This window comes from Oryza sativa, chromosome 4 (assembly GCF_034140825.1).
Source record: "Oryza sativa Japonica Group chromosome 4, ASM3414082v1".
In the NCBI taxonomy this organism is placed as follows: Eukaryota; Viridiplantae; Streptophyta; class Magnoliopsida; order Poales; family Poaceae; genus Oryza; species Oryza sativa.
The window spans coordinates 27,995,016-28,015,362 of NC_089038.1; the positions used below are offsets into that span (position 1 = coordinate 27,995,016).

At 42.4% G+C, this 20,347-nt stretch overlaps 4 protein-coding genes and 1 long non-coding RNA gene across 13 annotated transcripts; 3 read left to right on the top strand and 2 right to left on the bottom strand.

The window, feature by feature from the left end:
* LOC136355927 (uncharacterized) lies at positions 1–912 on the bottom strand. Its single transcript, XR_010740518.1, has 3 exons — positions 811–912; positions 366–739; positions 1–278 (listed from the first exon to the last, which is right to left on the bottom strand). It is a non-coding gene; the product is annotated as an uncharacterized lncRNA (long non-coding RNA).
* Positions 913–4,518: 3,606 nt separating this feature from the next.
* LOC4336581 (probable isoaspartyl peptidase/L-asparaginase 3) lies at positions 4,519–8,073 on the bottom strand. Of its 8 annotated transcripts, none has more exons than XM_015780271.3 (7): positions 7,942–8,073; positions 7,649–7,844; positions 6,901–6,965; positions 6,344–6,787; positions 6,209–6,267; positions 5,609–5,713; positions 4,519–5,035 (listed from the first exon to the last, which is right to left on the bottom strand). In XM_015780271.3, the coding sequence occupies exons 1-7, from the start codon at positions 8,014–8,016 to the stop codon at positions 5,032–5,034; spliced, it is 948 nt and encodes a 315-aa protein (XP_015635757.1). In that variant the 5' UTR covers positions 8,017–8,073; the 3' UTR covers positions 4,519–5,031. The 8 variants fall into 8 exon arrangements, with proteins under 8 accessions (XP_015635757.1, XP_015635754.1, XP_025881028.1 ...); XM_015780268.2 differs by having other exon boundaries at positions 4,519–5,042; XM_026025243.2 differs by having other exon boundaries at positions 4,519–5,042; positions 6,344–6,798; positions 7,942–8,058.
* A 73-nt stretch (positions 8,074–8,146) lies between these two features.
* LOC4336582 (uncharacterized) lies at positions 8,147–8,803 on the top strand. Its single transcript, XM_015780277.3, has 2 exons — positions 8,147–8,438; positions 8,537–8,803. The coding sequence occupies exons 1-2, from the start codon at positions 8,223–8,225 to the stop codon at positions 8,624–8,626; spliced, it is 306 nt and encodes a 101-aa protein (XP_015635763.1). The 5' UTR covers positions 8,147–8,222; the 3' UTR covers positions 8,627–8,803.
* Positions 8,804–12,999: 4,196 nt separating this feature from the next.
* LOC4336583 (probable transcription factor MYB58) lies at positions 13,000–15,049 on the top strand. The gene is made up of 3 exons (XM_015779395.3): positions 13,000–13,347; positions 13,928–14,180; positions 14,313–15,049. Exons 1-3 carry the CDS (start codon positions 13,097–13,099, stop codon positions 14,838–14,840), a joined length of 1,032 nt encoding a protein of 343 aa, XP_015634881.2. The 5' UTR covers positions 13,000–13,096; the 3' UTR covers positions 14,841–15,049.
* A 497-nt stretch (positions 15,050–15,546) lies between these two features.
* Positions 15,547–20,104, top strand: LOC4336584 (chaperone protein dnaJ A6-like). Of its 2 annotated transcripts, none has more exons than NM_001402407.1 (8): positions 15,547–15,637; positions 16,463–16,642; positions 16,723–16,888; positions 16,999–17,137; positions 18,632–18,765; positions 18,865–19,007; positions 19,145–19,343; positions 19,466–20,104. In NM_001402407.1, the coding sequence occupies exons 2-8, from the start codon at positions 16,496–16,498 to the stop codon at positions 19,786–19,788; spliced, it is 1,251 nt and encodes a 416-aa protein (NP_001389336.1). In that variant the 5' UTR covers positions 15,547–15,637; positions 16,463–16,495; the 3' UTR covers positions 19,789–20,104. The 2 variants fall into 2 exon arrangements, with proteins under 2 accessions (NP_001389336.1, NP_001389337.1); NM_001402408.1 differs by having other exon boundaries at positions 15,577–15,637; positions 16,471–16,642.
* The last annotated feature ends 243 nt before the right edge of the window (positions 20,105–20,347 follow it).

Consider the following 20,347-nt stretch of genomic DNA (forward strand, 5'->3'; position numbering starts at 1 on the left):
AAGTCCATCACATAGTCCTCACATAGTCCATCACATATTCCACACATCAAACAATGCCAAAAGTCCATCACATATTCCACACATCAAACAATGCCAAAAGTCCATCCTATATTCCACACATGAAACAATGTCAAAAGTCCATCACATAGTCCTCACATAGTCCATCACATTTTATATCACATAGTGCACCACATATGTCATACTACCAACAAATAGATTAACTTCATACAAATCACTTCTTCCGTTGGCGTCGAATAGCTTGCGAGCCCGGAGTGTACCTACATTTGAAAATCCAATGTTTAAAACATTTTAAAAACAAAATGAGGGAAATCAAATAACATTTGAGAATGATAAGCTCATTTTACCTCTTTTTCGCTGCCCGAGTGGATCGCAAGTTGTATTGCGTGGGTTGCGTCCCCTGAGGCGCGTCGGGAAGCTACGACATGTCTATCTCCTCAGCGTCTGGTGCGACGTAGTCCTCATCCTCCTCGTCGTCGTCGTCATCGTCATCGCTAGGTGGAGCCGGCGCCTTCCCCTTTCCCCTCCCTTGCGGAATGCGTGACGACGACGAGCCACCAACTTTTTCACGCTCTTCTATCCTGATGGAGTGTCGAGCGGTACTTGGACGCGCGGATTGAGGTAGTGGTGGTGGTAGTCTCCGCGGTTGGTACACGTCGTCCAATCCAACCGACCTGCAACCTAATCTTGCTGCAAGTTTCCGGCACCTTTGACGAACTTTCTGCATTTCAAAAAAAAAAAGAAGTTTGTTAGGCATAACTCAAGTAATGCAAAGTGCTAAATAAATTTTACCTCTAAAACATTGCAGAGTGTGTTCTCCGTGTCCTCACCACCCCTCGGAGCTTGGAGGGCATGCCCCATTTCATTCACACTCCTAAGGAGCTCTCTCGACTGAAAACGTGAGAAGATATATGTTAGGGTCTAGGGTGCAAATGGAAATAACTTTGACAAATGCAAGAAAACTTACGACTCTGTCTCTAAGTGGGGCATGCTCCATTTGATATCCAACTCTAGTCCGGACATCATAGGGATTCCGCCCCTCATCGGAGTCGCAGTCATCCTCTATGTCGGCTTCCGTCCAAGTAGGGCGGAGGAACAGTCTATATGTCCTATGCAGCCAACGAAGGTACTCTGAGAAAAGATGATTTTGGTGTATAGTCCAAGTACGGTACGAACTAACTTTGATGCAAACACCTCTAGAGATCTAAACTGAGACTCTTTTACCAAATCAAAGTAAACTTCCCATTCCAACTGACCTATCACATTTAATATATACTTATGCCCTTGACCAACATCGTATCTCCCATAAAAACGAATCTCCACATTATCCTCGGTCCATCCAAGAACTTCTTTCACTCGTGACCTTAGTTCATCTAGAGTTGGGTGGGTGGGAAACAAAATGGTCTTCAATGACATATCCTCAAACTCAACATGTGCACCAACATAAGGTTCCACCACTCTACCACCGTAGTAAACACGAATAAGTCTATCCATCTACACCAAAAAATCAAATGTAACTTTGCAACAAAAATTAAATCTTCATTCCTAAACGTAGTCCAAACCGACATATTATAACCAATGCATAACTTAAATTGTCCCAAAGCTACTACTCCAAAAAAATATTTAATCCACCTACAACTATCAACAAGTTTACTAGTGCATTACACATCGAAATATTACAAATACTCCGTTATACAACCCAACCTAGTTCTAGTTAACTATAATCAATTTATATAATGCAACCAAAATTTTCTCACCTTCATATAATTAATGGTTAAAAGTTTAACCTATAGACTATAGCATCAAGTCCATCAAATTAAAATTACTTTCATGCCTCAACCATAATTTTTCATCCATCCATCCAACCAAACCATCCAAAAATTAACATTACCACATATATGGTTAAAAAAATAGTGACACCAATGAGTACATTGCAAACATGTAGCACTACAACAAGCCAATCCTAAGAACAAATGCTAAAAATCACAAATTTGGGTAAAAAAGGGGTTCTAGGGTTACCCACCGATCTACAAATTCAACCAATAAAAACGAAAAAAAAAGAGGGGTGAATGAAGGAGTCTACCTTTCTCTTCGATTTCCACAAAAAATCCCGCGAAAAACGAGTTCAAATGGAGTGGATTTGAGGTGGGGAGGTGAGGAGGAGAGAGAGGGGGAGAGCTGCTGCTGCTCAGCTCGGGCTGGTGCTTGGGCGAAAATGGGAGTGGGGAGGAGATAGGTGGTGGGGCCCACGGGGTTTAAGGGGTCGGCCCACAGAGGAGGGGTGCGCCAGCCATGCTGGCGCCGTGGTAGGAGGGGCGGCGCCAGTGTGGCTGGCGCCCCCATTCTGCCCAGTCAGCACCTCCACAACAGCCCTAGTGCCACGGTGGCACGGGCACGGCGCCAGTGTGGCTGGCGCCGCCATGTTGGGGTACGGCACCAGCCACTCTGGCGCCCCAAAAAGGACCATTCCCGGTTTAAGTTTTTCCAGGGGCCTATTTGTAAAATAAGTTTTCAAAAAGGACCAAAATGTAAAACTTTCAGCCGCCGGCACAGCACCAAGACGAGCGTCATTGGGATGATCCAGATCCCCAGCTCGAGTACCAGCATGGTGGTGCCTATCTGCTTCACGAATCCCCTTTTCTTCCGACGGATTAAGGTTCCATCTCAAGCTCCTCCGTCCTCTGCCCCTCCTCCACACGGCGCCCTTTCTTGTAATTAGTTCAAGTGTTGCTGCTTGCGTTGCAACGAGTTGTAGAGTTGCTTGCGTATATATCAACTTTTCCTGTAGAAAAACATCCCAGTTATTAATTTACTCGTTATTATTGGATACTAGTTGAGTTTATTGGATACTCGGTATTAATTTACTCGTTATTATTTACATCCCAGTTTTTCCTGAAGAAAAACGAGTTGTAGAGTTGCTTGCGTATTTTTCTCGTTATTATTGGATACTAGTTGAGTTTATGATTTTTTTTTTGCATTTACTAATTTTCCATGGCAATTCCTGTCCAACGTTAACTTGGATGGGAGCTCTCCTTGTCGACAATTTGGACAATCCTTATCAGGAGTAGGTTTTTTTTAAAATATAAAAAAGAACAAAAGTTGATTTTAGTGAACAGCATTACGTATATTCCTATAAATACAATTGCAGCTTGTATACAATTATACAATTGTGTTGATCAATCATGAACATCTTGATCTGGACATTCTACAATTGAATATGGTACTCCTTCCATCCAAAAATATCCCAAAATATAAGAGATCATATGATTGTTTTAAGTATTAAATGAGCCTCATTAGATTAGATTCACTTTGAAATATGTTGTTATTGTTTTCAAACTTACAATAGTTGACTTAGGATAAATCTAGAATCTCTTATATTTTTTGACAAAGAGAGTGTAAATCTAGTATCTCTTGTATTCAGCACGGTGGGAGCAATTTCTAGATAAAGATAACGACTTCTTTTTCCTTAAGCTTCTTCTAACCATAATAAATAGGTGATCATAATTTTTGTATTAGGAAGAAAATTGACAGTTTTGGCTTGCTTTCGAATCTCCAGCACTGCAGCGCACAAGTACCCCTTCGAGAATTCAGGGGCCATTGTACAGGCAGGTACCGCTAAATAGATTTAAGTCAATTTTCCAAAAGGAAAAGGAGAAAATTTAGTAGGTCAGTACTGGACAGCGGTCGATATAGCTGATAACTGGATAAGTGTCATTCCACCAGCAGGCCGCTAGTTTTTCTCAAGCGGAAAACAAGGGCAAAACATCCCAACGAGGACATGAGAGCACGACCTTCACCAAGATACCCAACTGGCTTTCTTAATCGGCGACAATACGGAAGCTTTGCAATTATCCCCTTATAATAGGCTTTAAAAATGCAAGAAATATATGATGATTATTGCTAATAAGATACACAGATTACGTAATCTATCCAACTAGCCATAGAATATTGTAAGCGTGTGATTTCACAATTCTCTCCCTTCTTCAGTCACTAATATTTGATATTCTGAGTACGAAGACAACTTATATGATGAAAAGAGAATACATGCTGTCCAAATTTCTTCATCTTTTACATGGTTAACATTTACAGGTCAGGTGGATTCCGATGAAGGCAAATGAAATAGTAGCTGATAAGCTAGTGCAACAAGATATGATCTGAGGGCTAAAAAAATAAAAATATACTTGTCATAACAACACTCATGTTTGTTACCACCGAGATGCCCTAACATATTTGCTTTGCAAAACCTCTCTCTCTCTGGAAGAGGCAATCATAACTAATGTACTTTGTTTCTAACTGTTTGAACTAAATAAAAGTCATGAGTTCTAAAAAACGAGAGAAACAGACCAAAGCAAAAGCAAAAAAGGAGGTGGCAAGCTATTGAGAATCTTGAAAGCCACATGCCTGCAAAACGGATAGATGGGCTTCCCAACTTTGAAGATGCTCGAGTGAACCTAGCTTTTTTAGAGGAGTGAACCTAGCTAGGTATTACTGAACAGATAATTGCAAAAAAAGTTGATCACATGTAGTTCTATTACTATCTTTTAGACAACACTCAGACGAGGTTATTAAGAATGAATTGAGTGCATCCAATCTGCTTACAAGGCCGTCTGAACTTCCAGGAGGAGTGCAATCCAATAATAAGCCAGTACAATCCCCAAATAACATTGCTGCATTGACAGGGGACTGAATGATGAAAATTCTAGATCATGAGAAACATGACCTGCTGGTGAATGGAAATGGGGTATCCCCAGTTCGAAAAATGCCATATTGGTGACGCACCATATGCTGTTACGATCTGCCCATGTTAAGGTGATACAGTGATGACCTCCACATCCTGCATGCTAGAATTCCTGACAGAATACTGGAATGTCCATCCGTGGCATGCCCCAGCATGCACTCCTTTCTTGTTAATTGCAAATACAGCACCAACAAAGTCCGGGTACTTGCGGGCAATTCTTAATATAGCATCCATGGCAGCATCCCGAGGCTCCATCCCTCGTCGCATGCTCTCTACTACCTGATAACTATAGCAAATATAAGAAGATTACATGGAGCATGAGGCCATCAGTAAACTCAGCCTATCAATAAAAATACTAACGCCAGACTACATGATGCAAGGGCTAATCTTTAGAATGGATGGGGAATATTGTTATAGTTGAATGTCAATGATATCATCATCCCCTAGGATGCAAATATCAATATAATAATATAGAGAACAAAAGATGGTTGGGTATCTCTCTTACATTTAAAAAGAAAAAAAACTTGCTAGGAAGAAACTTATAGAGGTGCTTATAAACTTGTAAGGAAAAAAAGTCTATTTTACTCCCTCAAACTATTTCATTGGATCATTCCAACCTAGGTAAGCAATGATAAAAAAATCTAAAAAAAAAATATTGAGATGTAAGTTGTGATGCATCTCCCATCATCCTACAGTACTAAATTCCAGTGCGAAATACAACTTTTACAGGGAGAAACAAAAAAGAGAAATACCCTTGGGGAGTTAAGTGCTCCCGGGAAATACTGGAGGAGTAAAATGGACTTTTATCCTTCTAAGAAAAAAGTCAAAAATACTAATTTATTTTTCCATTACCACGGAAGGAAGCGCATCATAATATCACCATCACCAGTTGCTCCACATGCACCAACTTCATCATCAGCATATGCAGAAGATCCTGGTATTGGTCCATCACCTACCCTGGAACCAAATGATCAGACAATGCTCAGTGATACCTACCAAGAGATGAAACAGCAATTCCATAATGATTAAAAACCATGTCTAGCTATCAAATCCATTTTGAGAGTCAAGATGTCACGAAAAAAAAAGTAGACCTGTTAATCACATATATAAACCCCATCATTAACAAGGCAATGAAATTTCTGACCATACATTAGCATTTTATTAGTTTTTTATGCAGACATGCAGAAGATTAACAACAACATTCACCAGTGACTTTACATATACAAATACAGCATAAAAATACTAAGAAAAATATATTTCACGGTCGGAATTGTGAGTCTTGTCATTAACCATGGAAAATTGAATTAGATGATGAAAATAGATTATGCCAGAGTACACAAATTAAAGTGACATGAAACCACTCAAACGTGAGAAAAATATAACCTTAAATAAAAATAAAAGGCTCCATGATAGATGGTAACATGAAAACACCAAAAGCGCAAAAATGCTCACCTTCCTGGAATTTTGAATGTAGCACCATTGGTCGATGTGCCAGCCGCTATGCGACCCATCTTGACAAAGTCACTGTTGTTAGTTTCCGATGAAAAGAAAGTCAATTTATTTTGGATGGGCTATATGCCTATATACCTTGTCAATCACAGCCATAGAGATTGTATCATGGTTGTGGCGATTAACGATTTTTAGACGGGAGTTCATTGGCTCCAGTAAATTATTAGGTTCAAATAATCCTTGACAAATGTCCCCCTGAGTCCGCTCTAGCACACGTTTGGCAGAGGCCTTAGACTCCCCTGATGGTACATCAATAGCATTGTACGGGCCACAGCTACCAGCAGGAACAACATTTTTCCAGAAGTTAGGTTGACAATGGTTCTGTCTCCAAATTGTCCATTTTCCGATAGACTCCGGTGAGCTCAGATCAGCTGGCCCCACAAGTCCCATTGAAATCGCAAAGGATGTTGCCTTCTCTCCAACAAGAAGAGTATGTTCAGTATGGTCCATAACCAACTTTGCCGCTCTGATTCCATCCTTTACATATCTCATGGCAGCGACAGCTCCGATTTCCATTGTGGTCTGCCAATTTTCTTAAGCAAAACAAATGCAACACATTATACACCAAGAATGCTGCAACAGAAACTGCAGAATGCTCAGTGGGCTGTGGCATGAGTATGTAAAAAAGCTGTTACCCCATCCATGATGAGAGCATCTAATGTAGTTTCACCATTCTCATCTGGGCTTCCACCTGGGCCAACTGCATGAAATGTAAACCATTTAAAACCAGTACTATAGTTGCTTCATGAAGCTAACTGAAAGTAGTCAAGTTTTTGAACTGAATAAGGTCCAAGGGATTCAACCAAAATAGGTTTTGCAAGATCTATATTATTGGGTTTAAAGCACTGCACAGTAAGACAAACTAGAAATTATTATTAGAAACAGAGGAGGCAAACCCCAATTCGATATTCTTATTCAAAAGTGAAACAAGAAATACAATGTATTTTCTGTGTATTATATTTCAGTGCAAATAATTATGTGCAACATAATAGGAACTGCTGATAATGTCATCTTCACGAGTTCATGATGAAAGACAGGAAAAAGATTGTAAAAGGTGCTTTTGTAGTTCGGTAAGCGCGATGCAAATATGTTATATCGTGTTTCAATCAAAACTACACATATTCTGCCTGCTGCCTGAAAATAGTTGTTCATCAGAATTGTTTTTTTTTATTACTCTCGTCAAACATCACTTATCTAATGGAAGCCAGGGGTGAAATTCCTCCAAGTGGAAACGAAACTCTTCTTGAAGTTTGTTATCGCAGTTTTTGACCCAACCAACCAGATTAGTGTATCAGCACTGAGCACATTGCATCACCACTGTTCCCAATTAAACTCAGTGAACTACTACAATCAATCCCACACCCCAGGTTGAATACAACTGACCTGTGCCATCACAGCGGAGCACCTCGCAGGCGGAGCAGCCGGCGACGACGGCATCCACGGCCGAACAACCTGCGCCGCCACTGGCTGACACCACCTCCCAGGCCGCCCTGACCGCCTCCCGGAAAGGCCAGGTGCTCACCACCACCGGAAAAATCCCTCCCCCTTCCTCCGCGCCTCCGCCGTCATCAGCCACCGCCTAGTCAAATCCCCCCCTCCCCCCAAACCCCCCATTAAATCCATCACATCCCCAATCCAAACATCACGGAACCAACCTAAATCGAATCAACACTCACCAAGCACCAGCTGAACCGTAGCAGTAGGAACCCTAGGAGAAGAAGCCGCGCGTAGCTCCTCCGTGACCTTCCCATGGAAAGCTGCGATTTCGCGGCGGGGTTTGGTTGTTCTACGGTGGCGTGAGTCCCTTCGAGCTCACCCACATGTCAGTGGCCTGGCTTGGTCCTCCTCTTCCACATGGGTCCCACATGTCGGTGAGGTTTCGTGGTTGTTTAGGTTGTTGTTTCACTCGCTCTGGCTCCGAGGCGCTCCCCCCCCAAATACCCTAGCGGCGGCGGAGATGGAGGAAGGCGGCGGCGGGGAGGAGGCGGAGAGGTGGCCGTGGTGGGCGGGGGCGAGCGCGGCGCAGGTGGCGGCGGGCGTGGCGTGGTTCCGGCGGGGCAGGGGCGGCGCGGCGTTCGCGATGCCGTTCAAGGCGTTCGCCATCGCCACCCTCTTCGTCGGCGCCGGCGCCACCGCCGTCACCGCCGGAGTTCTCGCGGCGGGCGTCGGATCGGTAAGACGAATCCTCCAAAAAAAAAAAAAATCTCACAGATCGCACCATGTGACTACTGGTTTTGCACTAATGTGTTCCGTGACTCCGCGTAAACGCAGGTGGACGAGATGAAGGGCGTGGGCGCGAGCATCCGGAGGTGGATGGGAGCTCCTCCACGACGCCGAGTGGAGGGAGGAGGAGACCCATGACCAGCACAACGCTAGTGCGTGTTCAATTGTATCGATAGATCCCAGGCATTGTATGTGCTCTAGAAATCCTCAGTTTTTTGCTTCACATCGTCTAAGGCCCAAATGTGAAATGTTCGTCTGTTTGAACTGGAATTGGAAAAGAAAAAAGCAATAATCGCCTCGATACTTCGTTGCAAATGCTCACAGCGAAAGCTTTGTTTGCTCTTGTGAACTTGCCTGTCAAAAATTTGAATACTCCTTGTCTTTGGACTTTTGGAGCATTACTGATCTGACGGTGGCAGCGGCAGCGAGCGAAACGACGGTTTCAAGGAGAGAGCGCCTCCCCTCCCTTGTGCACGACAGGAAATTCGCCCACTACTCCACTAGTGATCCCGCGAATGGCTCGGATTAGAGGGCGCGCGCGACGGAGAACCGGAGATATCCGTTATTTTCTTTCTTATTATCCCTTTTTCTTTTCTTTTACGCGATTCGGTATCCGTTATTTCCTTTCTAATTATCTGTTTTTTATTTTTACGTGATTCTTCTTGTACTAGCAAAATGCCCGTGCTTCGTGCTTCGCTACGGGTATAATGAAAGTTAAATGCTATAAATACACAGTTAACATATATGTTATAATATTCCAACATAGATAAATTGTTTAATGCATTGTTAATGATAATCAGGACTGATAAGAAACAACTATTGCATATTGATATATTTATATTGTCATAACACACGCTCTCAACTTTTGCATGGCAAGCGTCTGATATAATTTCTAAAATCGAACACGGACTCGCGTGGAGACAGATCGTTTCACGGCTCATGCGTGAACGATAGATGGTGCGAACTCTAATATATCGTCTTTTGCAGATGACGAAAAGAAAATAATAATTATGTTTAATTTTTGAATTAAAAACTGGTTCATTAATTATGTTTAATTTTCGAATTAAAAACTGGTTCATTACAAGATTTCAGAATCACTAAAAATCAGTTGAAGAAAGAGGTGTAAAACTTTTGATTTTTTAACCATCGGATGTGCATGGTCCGTGCTAGTGGCACTTAATATCTGTTGAAGAAAGAGGTGTAAAACTTTTTTGATTTTTAACCATCGGATGTGTATGGTCTGTGCTAGTGGCGGAGAGAAAAAATAAATATATGTTGAAGAAAGAGGTGCAAAACTTTTTTGTTTTTTTAACCATCGGATATATATGGTCCGTGCGAGTGGCGGAGAGAAAAAAATACGCGCAAATAGGATTTGAGACATGGGACACAAAGTAGACTTATTCCGAGTAATAATAAGTACAAAAGTTTTTTGATAGGGTAATCTGGCCTAGGAGAGGCAAAACTTTTTTGATTTTTTAACCATGGGATGTGCATGGTCTGTGCTAGTGGCGGAGAGAAAAAGATTGCGCGGAAATAGGATTTGAGATGTGGGACGCAAAGTAGACTTATTCCGAGTGGGTAATCTGGCTTAGGAGAGGCAAAACTTTTTTGATTTTTTAACCATCGGATGTGCATGGTCCGTGCTAGTGGCGGAGAGAAAAAAAATTACGCGAAAATAGGATTTGAGATGTGGGACGTAAAGTAGACTTATTCTGAGTAATAATAAGTACAAAAATTTTTGATATGGTAATCTGGCCTAGGAGAGGCTCATAGAGCGTGCAAATAATAATAGTTTATTTTTTAACCATACAGCGTGGCAAAACTTTTTTGATTTTTTAACCATACAGCGTGCAAATAATAATAGGCGTAAAAGGAGGGGACGGTGGGAATTGAACCCTGGTGGCAGATTTCCTTTCCTAACCATGTGGGCAAGCTGTTACTTTTGCTTGGAGGTTACATGAAAGAACACATATTCTATATCAGCTGCGATTTTTTACTAGATTGGAAAATGTCTGATCGGACTATTAAGCGGATTAAAATATATTTTAGTAACGGGATCAGGATGATGGACGAAAAAATATGAGGAAACCTTATGTATTTTTTTATTAGATATGGATACGTAACAAACGTGTCCGTTCTTCACTAACTTTTTTTCCCTTTTTTAACGTGATTCTCATGGTACGCATGAAGCTTTTTTCTTTCTTTTCCAATTTTTATTAATTTCCTTTTCTTCGTTAGTCTTTTCTATAGTTTTATTAAAGGAAACTTTTTATATAAATTATTTATGTGGAAACTTTCTACACATAGATTTTGTGTATATAAACTTTCTACATATAGACTTTATATATATAAACTTTCTATATAAAAAGTCTAAATGTAAATAATTTATATACATAAAGTCTATATCTAAAAAGTTTCCACGAAAATATTTAATATAAAAAATTTTCTACATATAAACTTTATAGATTAGAATTTATATATATGCAACTAAACGTTTAGTTTATAAATTTCTATATAAATAAAAAATTGTTTATCAACTACGCATATTTTTGGAAATGAATAGAATCCAATATCCAAACAAACCTCGTAACATAAAAAGCATAAAGTATACGTGGATTTTCTTTAACTGAAAATCAGTGCTAACAATTACTAAAGGCATAATTATAGACGTATAATTAGGTCTGAAGAATGATGGAATGCTATATCGGTTCGTGAGATTCCCTCCTGGTGAACATTCGTGGGGTAGACCCACCGCACGAAGGCACGGATCCGAATTGGCGAGCGGACAGAGGGAAGTCACTGATATGTGGGCCCTTTTTCCAAGCGGATAGTGGAACGCCACTTATATGTGGGCCCTCTATTTGAGTCCATAGGGGAAAGTCTTTTCTACACCTCAGTGCCGCATCACCCAAGCTACTAGACTTAGGATTGCTTTGTGATGCGTGCACAAGTACTCCCTTTGGGCTGATAATACTTGCCATTTTAAATAAGAGTGAGGTCAAGATCCGCAGCGAGGGGTTGTGGGGCGTCGAGGGTACTCACATGCCGGCCTCGTCAGGAGGTCCCACCCCCGAGCATCAACTAAGAATGAGATCTGTGTAGGACAAAGAGCCTGTCGGACGGGGCGGCGCGGCTATATCATTGGACATCCCCATTCCATCCGCGGGTGCTACCGTACACTCTTGGCCGACTGCACGGGGATGACCTGCCGCGGTCCACTCCGCGTGCGACGTTGACGCCATCACCGCCGGGCGCGCAGCGGTGAATGCTTGTGTGGACAAGGTGCAGATTGTGTGGTCGGGACGGTGGAGGAGGGGTATCGAGCAGCCGAGAAGGGATTATGTCCAGCGTCTATAACAACCATACTTACGGAGGTGCGAAAACGATAGAAATACAACACAAAGCGTGAAAACGATAGATGGCACGCGGCCTAGCTAGGTGCAAAAAAAAAACCGCGTCCAGCGGACAGGGCCGTGGATCTTGGGGATGACTAATTGGCGCGTATAAGCCATTTCACCAAGTCTCGCGCACGAGGTGCAAGGCAGCTATGGGTTCAATCTTCTGTTACGCGTTTCTCGTTCCACATGACAAAAAAAACTCCCGTGCATATTTCCTTTTTTCCGGCAAAAAAGTTCTCTATGCACGTTTTTTTTTCTTTTTTTCTGTTTTAAACTAAGGTTTGAATTTTTTTAAACTTAGATTCGAAAACTTTCAAGTACAGATTTGAAAGTATAAATTTATATTTGAAAACTTTTAACTTAGATTTGAAAATTTTCAAGTAAAGATTGAAAAATTTTAACTCAGATTTAAAAACTTTTCAACTTAGATTTAAAAACTTTCAGCTCGGATTAAAAAAATTCAATTGAAGATTTGAAACTTTCAACTCAAAATTAAAAAATTTCAAGCCGAGATTTGAAAACTTAACTCGGGTTTGAAAACTTTCAACTCAAATTAAAAACTGTCACCTCAAAATTCAAATTATTCAAATTTGAATACTTTTGTCTCAAAATTTGAAAACATTCAGCTTCAATTTAAAAAACTTTCAATTGAAATTGGAGGCAAAAGATCCAATTTATAAAATATATCTTCAAACTTTTAGAAAAACAGGAAATTGTGTTTTGTGAAAAAAAAAGGAAGGTTATCTTAGTAGGTCATGTTCTTTGGAAACAAATTACTTAATCACAATTTTTTCCCCGCGCGCGTGCGGCAGTTTCACCTAAAAAAAAAGAAAAAAAAAAGAAAGCACGTTCGAGCCGCGCGCGAGGGTATAGCCCAGAAACGCGCGCTGCCTGGACTCCCGGAGCGTACGCGCTAGAATTCTCGGTGGAACCGGACCCGGCGTTCGTGGGGGCTGGTGGTGGCGAGGCGGTTAGTCGTGCCGCCGCGAATCAAACCCGACCGTCCGATCCCTCCACGACGGCTCTCAGTCGCGCCACTACGCCGGTTGCAGGAACCCCACACTGAGAGTTGAAGCACGAAGCATTGTCGTCGTCGTCCCCGCTCTCGCATAAGAACACCACTCCCTCCCACCACTCCCTCCCTCCCTCCCTCCCCTGTGGCTGGGCTTTTGCGTTCGCGAGCGCGCGTGGGGCGGCGGTTGTGAGGGCAATGGCGAGAGCACCTGGTGGCGTTCGCCGAAGGAGCGGGAGGAGGGGCGCGGGCGGCGGCGGCGCCGGAGGCGGAGGCGAGGCGCTGCGGAAGGGCCCGTGGATGGCGGAGGAGGACGAGGTTCTGCTGGAGCACGTCCGCACCCACGGCCCCATGGACTGGAGCTCCATTCGATCCAAAGGCCTCTTGCCGCGCACCGGCAAGTCCTGCCGCCTCCGCTGGGTGAACAAGCTCAGGCCAAACCTCAAGAGGTAAGCGCGAATCCCCCCCTCTCTTTTTTCGATCTTCTCCCTTCCCCGGTTCGATCAGTTCTCTCGCCTCCTTGATTTTTTTTTCTGGTCAAGTTCTTCGTGCATTTGCAAGTTAGAGCGGCACGGCAATTGCAGTGTTCCTGGTTGTTCTCACTTCTCACCGGCAATGGCACCACTGGTTTTACGGATAGAGAGTAACATTAGTTCTGTTAAAACTTTAGAAGTGTTTGCTTCCTCTAACCTAGCGTCCAGCCATGCGACTCGTGTTTAATTTTCTTTGTTACTGCTTCACTACTCTGGATATTTGTGTGGGTTTCGAAACAAATTAAGTATAGGAAGTAAATGTTTCGTCCTTACATGCTTAAATTGAACTGGCCAGATGAATTTTTGCTTGTAAACCCACTACTCCATGATAATGTGTTAGTAAACTCTATATCTGCGGTCTGTGCAATCTTTGATCGCACTTGCACTGAATTGTGTCTCTGTAATGTTCCTATCTGCTTATCTTTGATCAAACTAGTCGATGGAAATGTTCATGTATAACCCACCTTTTCGAGTTCTTTTTCCCTCCTTTAAAAAGCGGTTGCAAGTTTACTGCCGAGGAAGAGAGGGTGGTGATCGAGTTGCAGGCGCAGTTCGGGAACAAGTGGGCGAGGATCGCGACCTACTTGCAGGGCAGGACGGACAACGACGTGAAGAATTTCTGGAGCACTCGGCAGAAGCGGCTCGCCAGGCTCCTCCGCGGGCCTCTCCCTGCTGCACGGCCCAACAAGCACAACAGCGGCAAGGGCAAAGCGCCCTCGTCATCTTCTCTCGACTCCCAAACAGCCACGGTAATGCATGCCTTTCACTGAACCGCTGATGAATCATCATCAACGTTACGAATTTACTGCGCTCGCTCCACTGTGAATTTGAGTTTCTTGATGGAAACTTGCACTGATGACACTGTACTTAATTTCTTGCAGTTCCACCAGAGCTCGGCCTCCCTGGATCAAGCTTCATTGGAGGGCAACTCCCTCGGCTGGCAATGCCGCGAGGCTGCACCGTTCATGGGATATGATCAGGCATGCTCCGGGTTCTTCGCTTTCGAGGGGCCACTGCCGCTGCAGCTACTACCACCCGCCGACGGCGAGGCGAGCTCGTCCAATGCAGCTCAGTCGGCGCCACCACCGCTGCTGTTCGACCAGCCTCCGTACCCTCTGATCAACTTCCCTGGATGGCCGGAGAGATACGTCGACGTCGGCCACGGGTTCGTGGACGCCGGCGCCATGGATGGCCTCGCCTACCAGGAGCTGCTTCCGATGGTGCAGTCGGTTCCGATGATCATGCCGTTCTTTGGCATGGAGTGCGCGCATGACGCCGTCAAGCACGGGGCCTTTGACGACCTCCCGCCGAACATGTTCGACGACGCTGTTGATCAGCCCCCACCGCCGCCGCCGCCGCCGCCGCCGCCATCGCCATCGCCATCGCCGTCGCGCGACGACGTGTTGTGAACTTTGCGGGTTGGTTTGCTCGATGGAGAGTGACGCAGTTTGCGTGATTCTTTTCTGGTTGCCAATTTGGATATCTTTGTGCCTGTGACAGCTTACAGCATAGCCTACTTATACTGAACCTTCTAACGTGTCGGATTAATGTGACAATGTTTCTAAGTGTGGATGCAGAATGTAAGGTGTATATATAAGTCGTACTACCAAGTTAACAACGATGGCGCGTGACCGCTTGCTAATTGTTATGCAGTACGTACTACTATAGATTATAGGACACTAATTCAGTGAACTACTTAGCGATCATCACTGCTATTTCACATGTAACAAGTTACACGTGGAATATTGTCGAACTTATTTTATTTTTTATAAAAATATTTTGTTAAAAAATTGCTATAAATTGTATTGGCGAAGAGCAGTTTTGGCCTAAAAGATATAAAGAATGCAAAAACTATTGACAAATGTAGACGTTACCAGTTTTTTCTACTACCATGTTTTAATTAACAAACCAAATGGAAGATCATGAAACCAAGGCAGGCAGGCAGCAGACATCCTTGCCTTTCATCTGCACCGGTTTATCCTAAAGACCAGAAAACCAATCTAAGCCACACAATCACTTCCACCAACGGCCCAGATTACCTCATCCTCACAGGGGGAGCACACCAACCGGCAAGCCGGCAAGGATAAAGGCCCACGACCACAAGCTTAGCAAGCCCTCTCTCGGTCGCGTGGCTTGAGCGGTGGTGACACCGCTCGCCTCCGTCCGCCTCGCCTCCACCGAGAGGTTCTCTCTGCCGCCGATTCAGGTACGATCGCTTCACTACGCCCCAATCTTTCATGGCCGAGACTCTCCTAAGGACCGGTTGGATCGCGTATGAGCCCCCCGTGATTTTTCTGGAGGGGGGAAACCGAGTGTATTTTTTGCTTGTTCTGCGCCGTTTTCTTGGCTGTTCTACCGATCTTGTTGGTTGGATTCTTCGGAGGAGAGGTGGAGCCTTGTCCTGATTTGGAGGGGAGGCGAAGTTTTCCAGGGTTGTGTAGGACACCTCGTGGGGGTTCGCGGTGGCTGGAGAAATATTCGTGATCAGCTCTCCTTAGGGGATTTTTTTTTTTACCTTAGTTGTCTGCTCCGCTCGAAACACAGAGTTCGGTGGGGATGAGACTAGATTTTCCTTCGATTTTCCGGATGTTTTTGAGTTGGGTGCCAAATATGTTAAAAGTTCAATGTGGTCAGGCACTTGCGCATGTGGTGGAGTCGTCCTTCTACGATTTTTTGTTGGTTTTATATTTGTTGTAAATGCGTAAAATTAGCTCCCATTTTAGTTTGTTTAACAGAACTGATTACATTTTATATTACTAGCATATTACTGATCGTTGAGTACGGAGTATATATATTAAAATTACAGTGATCCTTGGCCTTTTTACTCTCTGTTTGGCATTTCGGTGGCTGTTCAAAAGCCATAGTTTATTTCGATGTTTGATTAAAAATTGTTACTATAAGCATTTTAATTATAGTTGTAACAGGGAAACAAAGTCATACTAGGATTAGTAAAATTCCCCTATTTTGAGTAGACTCCAATGCACAATATGTCACCGACTCAACCACTGCAGACTGACCCTTAGTTCTACAGATTTACAGGGAGATTATCTTGTGATCTGTAAACATGTTTGGGCGTGTACCGAGGAGTAACAACACCAAGTACTATGAGGTTCTTGGAGTTCCTAAAACTGCAAGCAAGGATGAGCTAAAGAAGGCATACCGGAAGGCTGCCATAAAAAACCATCCTGACAAGGGAGGGGATCCAGAAAAGGTGAGGATGTGCCAGTGTGACATGCAATTGTTTGAATTCAGAATCTCTATTTTGTTTTTACATTTTTATGTGTTTTACAGTTTAAAGAATTATCACAAGCGTATGAGGTTCTCACTGATCCTGAGAAGAGAGACATATATGACCAATATGGGGAGGATGCTCTTAAGGATGGAATGGGAGGAGGCAGTGACTTCCATAATCCATTTGACATATTTGAGCAGTTTTTCGGGGGTGGTGCCTTTGGGGGTAAGCAACATATGTACCCTGAAATTTTCCAGCACCCTCAACATTTTTTTGTTTGAACTTTTTTTTTAAAAAAAAACAGAATTATTCATGCTAACTTTTATGGTTAACAGGGAGTAGCTCAAGAGTACGCAGACAGAGACGTGGTGAAGATGTGGCGCATACTTTGAAGGTGTCTTTAGAAGATGTGTATAATGGATCTATGAAGAAACTATCATTATCACGAAATATTCTGTGCCCAAAGTGCAAAGGGTAAGCCTTTGTATGTTATTGCTGCACTTCAATTTGCTAACTGGAGGAAATGATGTACTCATTATTTGGCAAAATTATTACTTATCATGCTCTTTCACTTTAGCATTATCGATACATATGATTCCATCTAGTTGAAAATAAGGTGTAAATAGTTATCCCGAAGTGTTCACTGTAATTTCTCTATATTGCTAGTTTAAATCCATCAACTGGTGATTGTATTTGTTTTGTATTTTCGTGCGCACTTATTTCTATTATTTTTGCATGTACTTGAGATGCAGGGAAACCCAGTTAAATGTTTCGGTTACTGGATAATCCCTTAACATTATCCCATTCCATTTATGTTCTGTTTCAACCTATCCATAAAAAAAATCATTAATGAGAGACCTAATGCTAACGGATACATGCTTGTGTCAGCCAACAATGTTAGAAGATATCCTTACATTTATCCACACTGCTTCTATTCTTGAATCTTTTATTGAATTAAAAAAAGGTGCAAACGTAATTTTATAGAACCTGAACCATCCCCAAAAGTCCAAAACTAGTTTAATAAGGGTATCTTGCACATTTGGGGAATATGTTGGACTCCATGCTAAAGCCAATGTTTATTATAGTCCTACATATCTATACTCCTCTAAAAGACCCCAATGGTGGTGGTGAGTATTGAATTTGCCACCACCCACCACCACTGCATGTGGGTCCCCCAAATAGTGAGGTAGGTGGACTTTTGCCCCTTCCCCAACCTCAAGCCATCAAACAGAAAATTTTTCTTTTGAAGTGAGGTAAAAATGATGACAAATAATATGACTAGAAGATTTTACAATGAGAATAATTTTATTAATTTTTGAGGCTGTAAAGTGTATGGAGGAGTTCTCTTCATGTTGCAATGCAGGGGCATTCAGATAGTATAATTATAGAATAACATATGTAGTATGTAAATCCTGATTAAGATGGCTGTGAATTGGCCTATATAATGCCAAGCTTGCAATACCGACTACCGAATACCTAGTCTAATTTTGACTGCCTCTGTAAATACGACATCTAATGTGCAATGAAAGCTAACCTCCCATTTTATAAAGAAATAGACAGTGCACCCAATCAAATAGACAGTGCCTATTGAAATGCTTCATCCCAGTAAAGCTTTAAAAATAAGTCCAGCCCAGTTAAAACACATTACACAGATCAAATACATCTATATGGCCGATTTCAACCCAGGTTTATTCACCATTCTGAGGCGTAGCTAGCTCTATCACCATAATTAGTTTAGTTTATCATTCAAAATATATACGAGGCAAAATTCATGTTTTTTTTGTGGCCCATTTCAATCCAGGTTTATTCACCATTCTGAGGGGCCCTGTAAAATTCCTTCTATAAATATAGAAGAGGCAAAGGTTTTGCCCTTCATTCAAAAAAATAATTAGTTTATCATGTTTTTTTTATCTGTTTTGAGTGTTGACTGTAGTGTTTCACCTTTTCCATCTTACTCTCTGCTTTCAGAAAAGGGACCAAATCTGAGGCTCCAGCAACATGCTATGGTTGTCATGGTGTAGGAATGAGGAATATAATGCGACAGATAGGACTAGGCATGATTCAACATATGCAGACTGTCTGTCCTGAATGCAGAGGATCAGGTATGCAACAGTTGCTCCAATTTTTATGCTATATCTTGCTGCAAAATTGTGATTTCTTAGGAGCCTGCTTTATGTTTGTAATGTTCTATACTTGATCAGGTGAGATCATAAGTGACAGGGATAAATGCACAAACTGCAGAGCTAGCAAAGTTATTCAGGAGAAAAAGGTGCTTGAGGTTCATATTGAGAAGGGAATGCAACATGGCCAAAAAATTGTATTCCAAGGTGAAGCTGATGAAGCTGTAAGTTTATTTTGTCCATTTATACTAGTATACATACTTGCAGCCACATATTCATCCATCCTTGTGCTAATGAATATCTGTGCATGCACTACTTTCTTTATCTAATATTTTGCACTGTGTGTTTCATGCTGTTGCAGCCTGATACAGTGACAGGAGATATAGTATTTATCTTGCAAGTTAAGGTACATCCAAGATTTAAGAGGAAATATGATGACCTGTTCATTGAGCGCACAATCTCTTTAACTGAGGCATTGTGTGGGTTCCAATTCATCCTCACTCATCTGGACAGTAGGCAGCTCCTAATCAAGGCAAATCCTGGCGAAATTATTAAACCTGGTATCTCATCCCCTTAAAATGCTAGCCTTTTTGTTTGCCACTTCGTAATTCTGTTTTTTCTATTCAGATTCTAATCAGTTGCAGACTTTTTTAAAGAATTAACTCAAATATTTTCCAAACAGGTCAACACAAGGCCATAAATGATGAGGGAATGCCACACCATGGCCGGCCTTTCATGAAGGGCCGTCTCTTTGTGGAATTCAATGTTGAGTTCCCTGAATCTGGTGTACTCTCCCGTGACCAATGCCGGGCACTTGAGATGATCCTACCACCTAAACCTGGGCACCAATTATCAGATATGGACCTGGATCAATGTGAGGAAACTACCATGCATGATGTGAACATAGAAGAGGAGATGAGGCGCAAGCAGTATCAAAGGAAGCAGGAAGCGTACGACGAAGATGAGGAGGAGGATGCTCCAAGAGTACAGTGTGCTCAACAGTAAGAAGTGTCACTTTCTGGCGCAAGTGATGATACTCCATGTAAACTAAGTAGTTTTTGGTGAGACTGTTCATTTTAGTGTATTTTGTACTAGTTAAATTAAATAGTGAATGTCTAAGTTGTGTCGTTTGATATATAAGCTTGTGCTAACAACATAAGGCTTTCTTGGCCTTCATAAGATATACTCCTACCTAGGAGAAAGTGGTGGATGAGCATTCGTTTCTGTTTTTATTGGTAATGAACATATTTACATGTTGTATTGACTGAAAATGGTATGCTGAAGGGTCTTCGATGCGTCTCTGTTTGGGATGCTGAGTACAGTATGAAGCAGTCAGCAAAAGTAGCTAGGAAGCGACAAGCCTTTATGCGATACTCCTAAAAGCTAATTTGTGATTTAGAGCTGAGAAGTCCAAAGAGGCAAGGACTGGCCAGAATTCCAGAAACTAGTTGGTCTCTCTAAAGTAAAACCACGTTGCAGGATTCACAGTAATTTCTTACTACTAAAAGCTAACAGTACAGAGTTCTAAGTCTGCAGGTCAGCGGATCATAAAGTAAACCGTATT

Excerpts from the sequence above, each read along its gene's own strand:
- LOC4336584 (NM_001402407.1), top strand. The coding sequence starts at position 16,496 with ATGTTTGGGCGTGTACCGAGGAGTAACAACACCAAGTACTATGAGGTT. Across the intron at positions 17,138-18,631 it reads CTGTGCCCAAAGTGCAAAGG|AAAAGGGACCAAATCTGAGG; the intron begins GTAAGCCTTTGT and ends CTCTGCTTTCAG. Across the intron at positions 18,766-18,864 it reads TCCTGAATGCAGAGGATCAG|GTGAGATCATAAGTGACAGG; the intron begins GTATGCAACAGT and ends ATACTTGATCAG.
- LOC4336583 (XM_015779395.3), top strand. The coding sequence starts at position 13,097 with ATGGCGAGAGCACCTGGTGGCGTTCGCCGAAGGAGCGGGAGGAGGGGC. Across the intron at positions 13,348-13,927 it reads CTCAGGCCAAACCTCAAGAG|CGGTTGCAAGTTTACTGCCG; the intron begins GTAAGCGCGAAT and ends TCCTTTAAAAAG. Across the intron at positions 14,181-14,312 it reads TCGACTCCCAAACAGCCACG|TTCCACCAGAGCTCGGCCTC; the intron begins GTAATGCATGCC and ends AATTTCTTGCAG.
- LOC4336581 (XM_015780268.2), bottom strand. The coding sequence starts at position 8,016 with ATGGGAAGGTCACGGAGGAGCTACGCGCGGCTTCTTCTCCTAGGGTTC. Across the intron at positions 5,714-6,208 it reads ACATTCAAAATTCCAGGAAG|GGTAGGTGATGGACCAATAC; the intron begins GTGAGCATTTTT and ends ATTTGGTTCCAG. Across the intron at positions 5,043-5,608 it reads ATGATGCGCTTCCTTCCGTG|TTATCAGGTAGTAGAGAGCA; the intron begins GTAATGGAAAAA and ends TATTTGCTATAG.
- LOC4336582 (XM_015780277.3), top strand. The coding sequence starts at position 8,223 with ATGGAGGAAGGCGGCGGCGGGGAGGAGGCGGAGAGGTGGCCGTGGTGG. Across the intron at positions 8,439-8,536 it reads TCGCGGCGGGCGTCGGATCG|GTGGACGAGATGAAGGGCGT; the intron begins GTAAGACGAATC and ends GCGTAAACGCAG.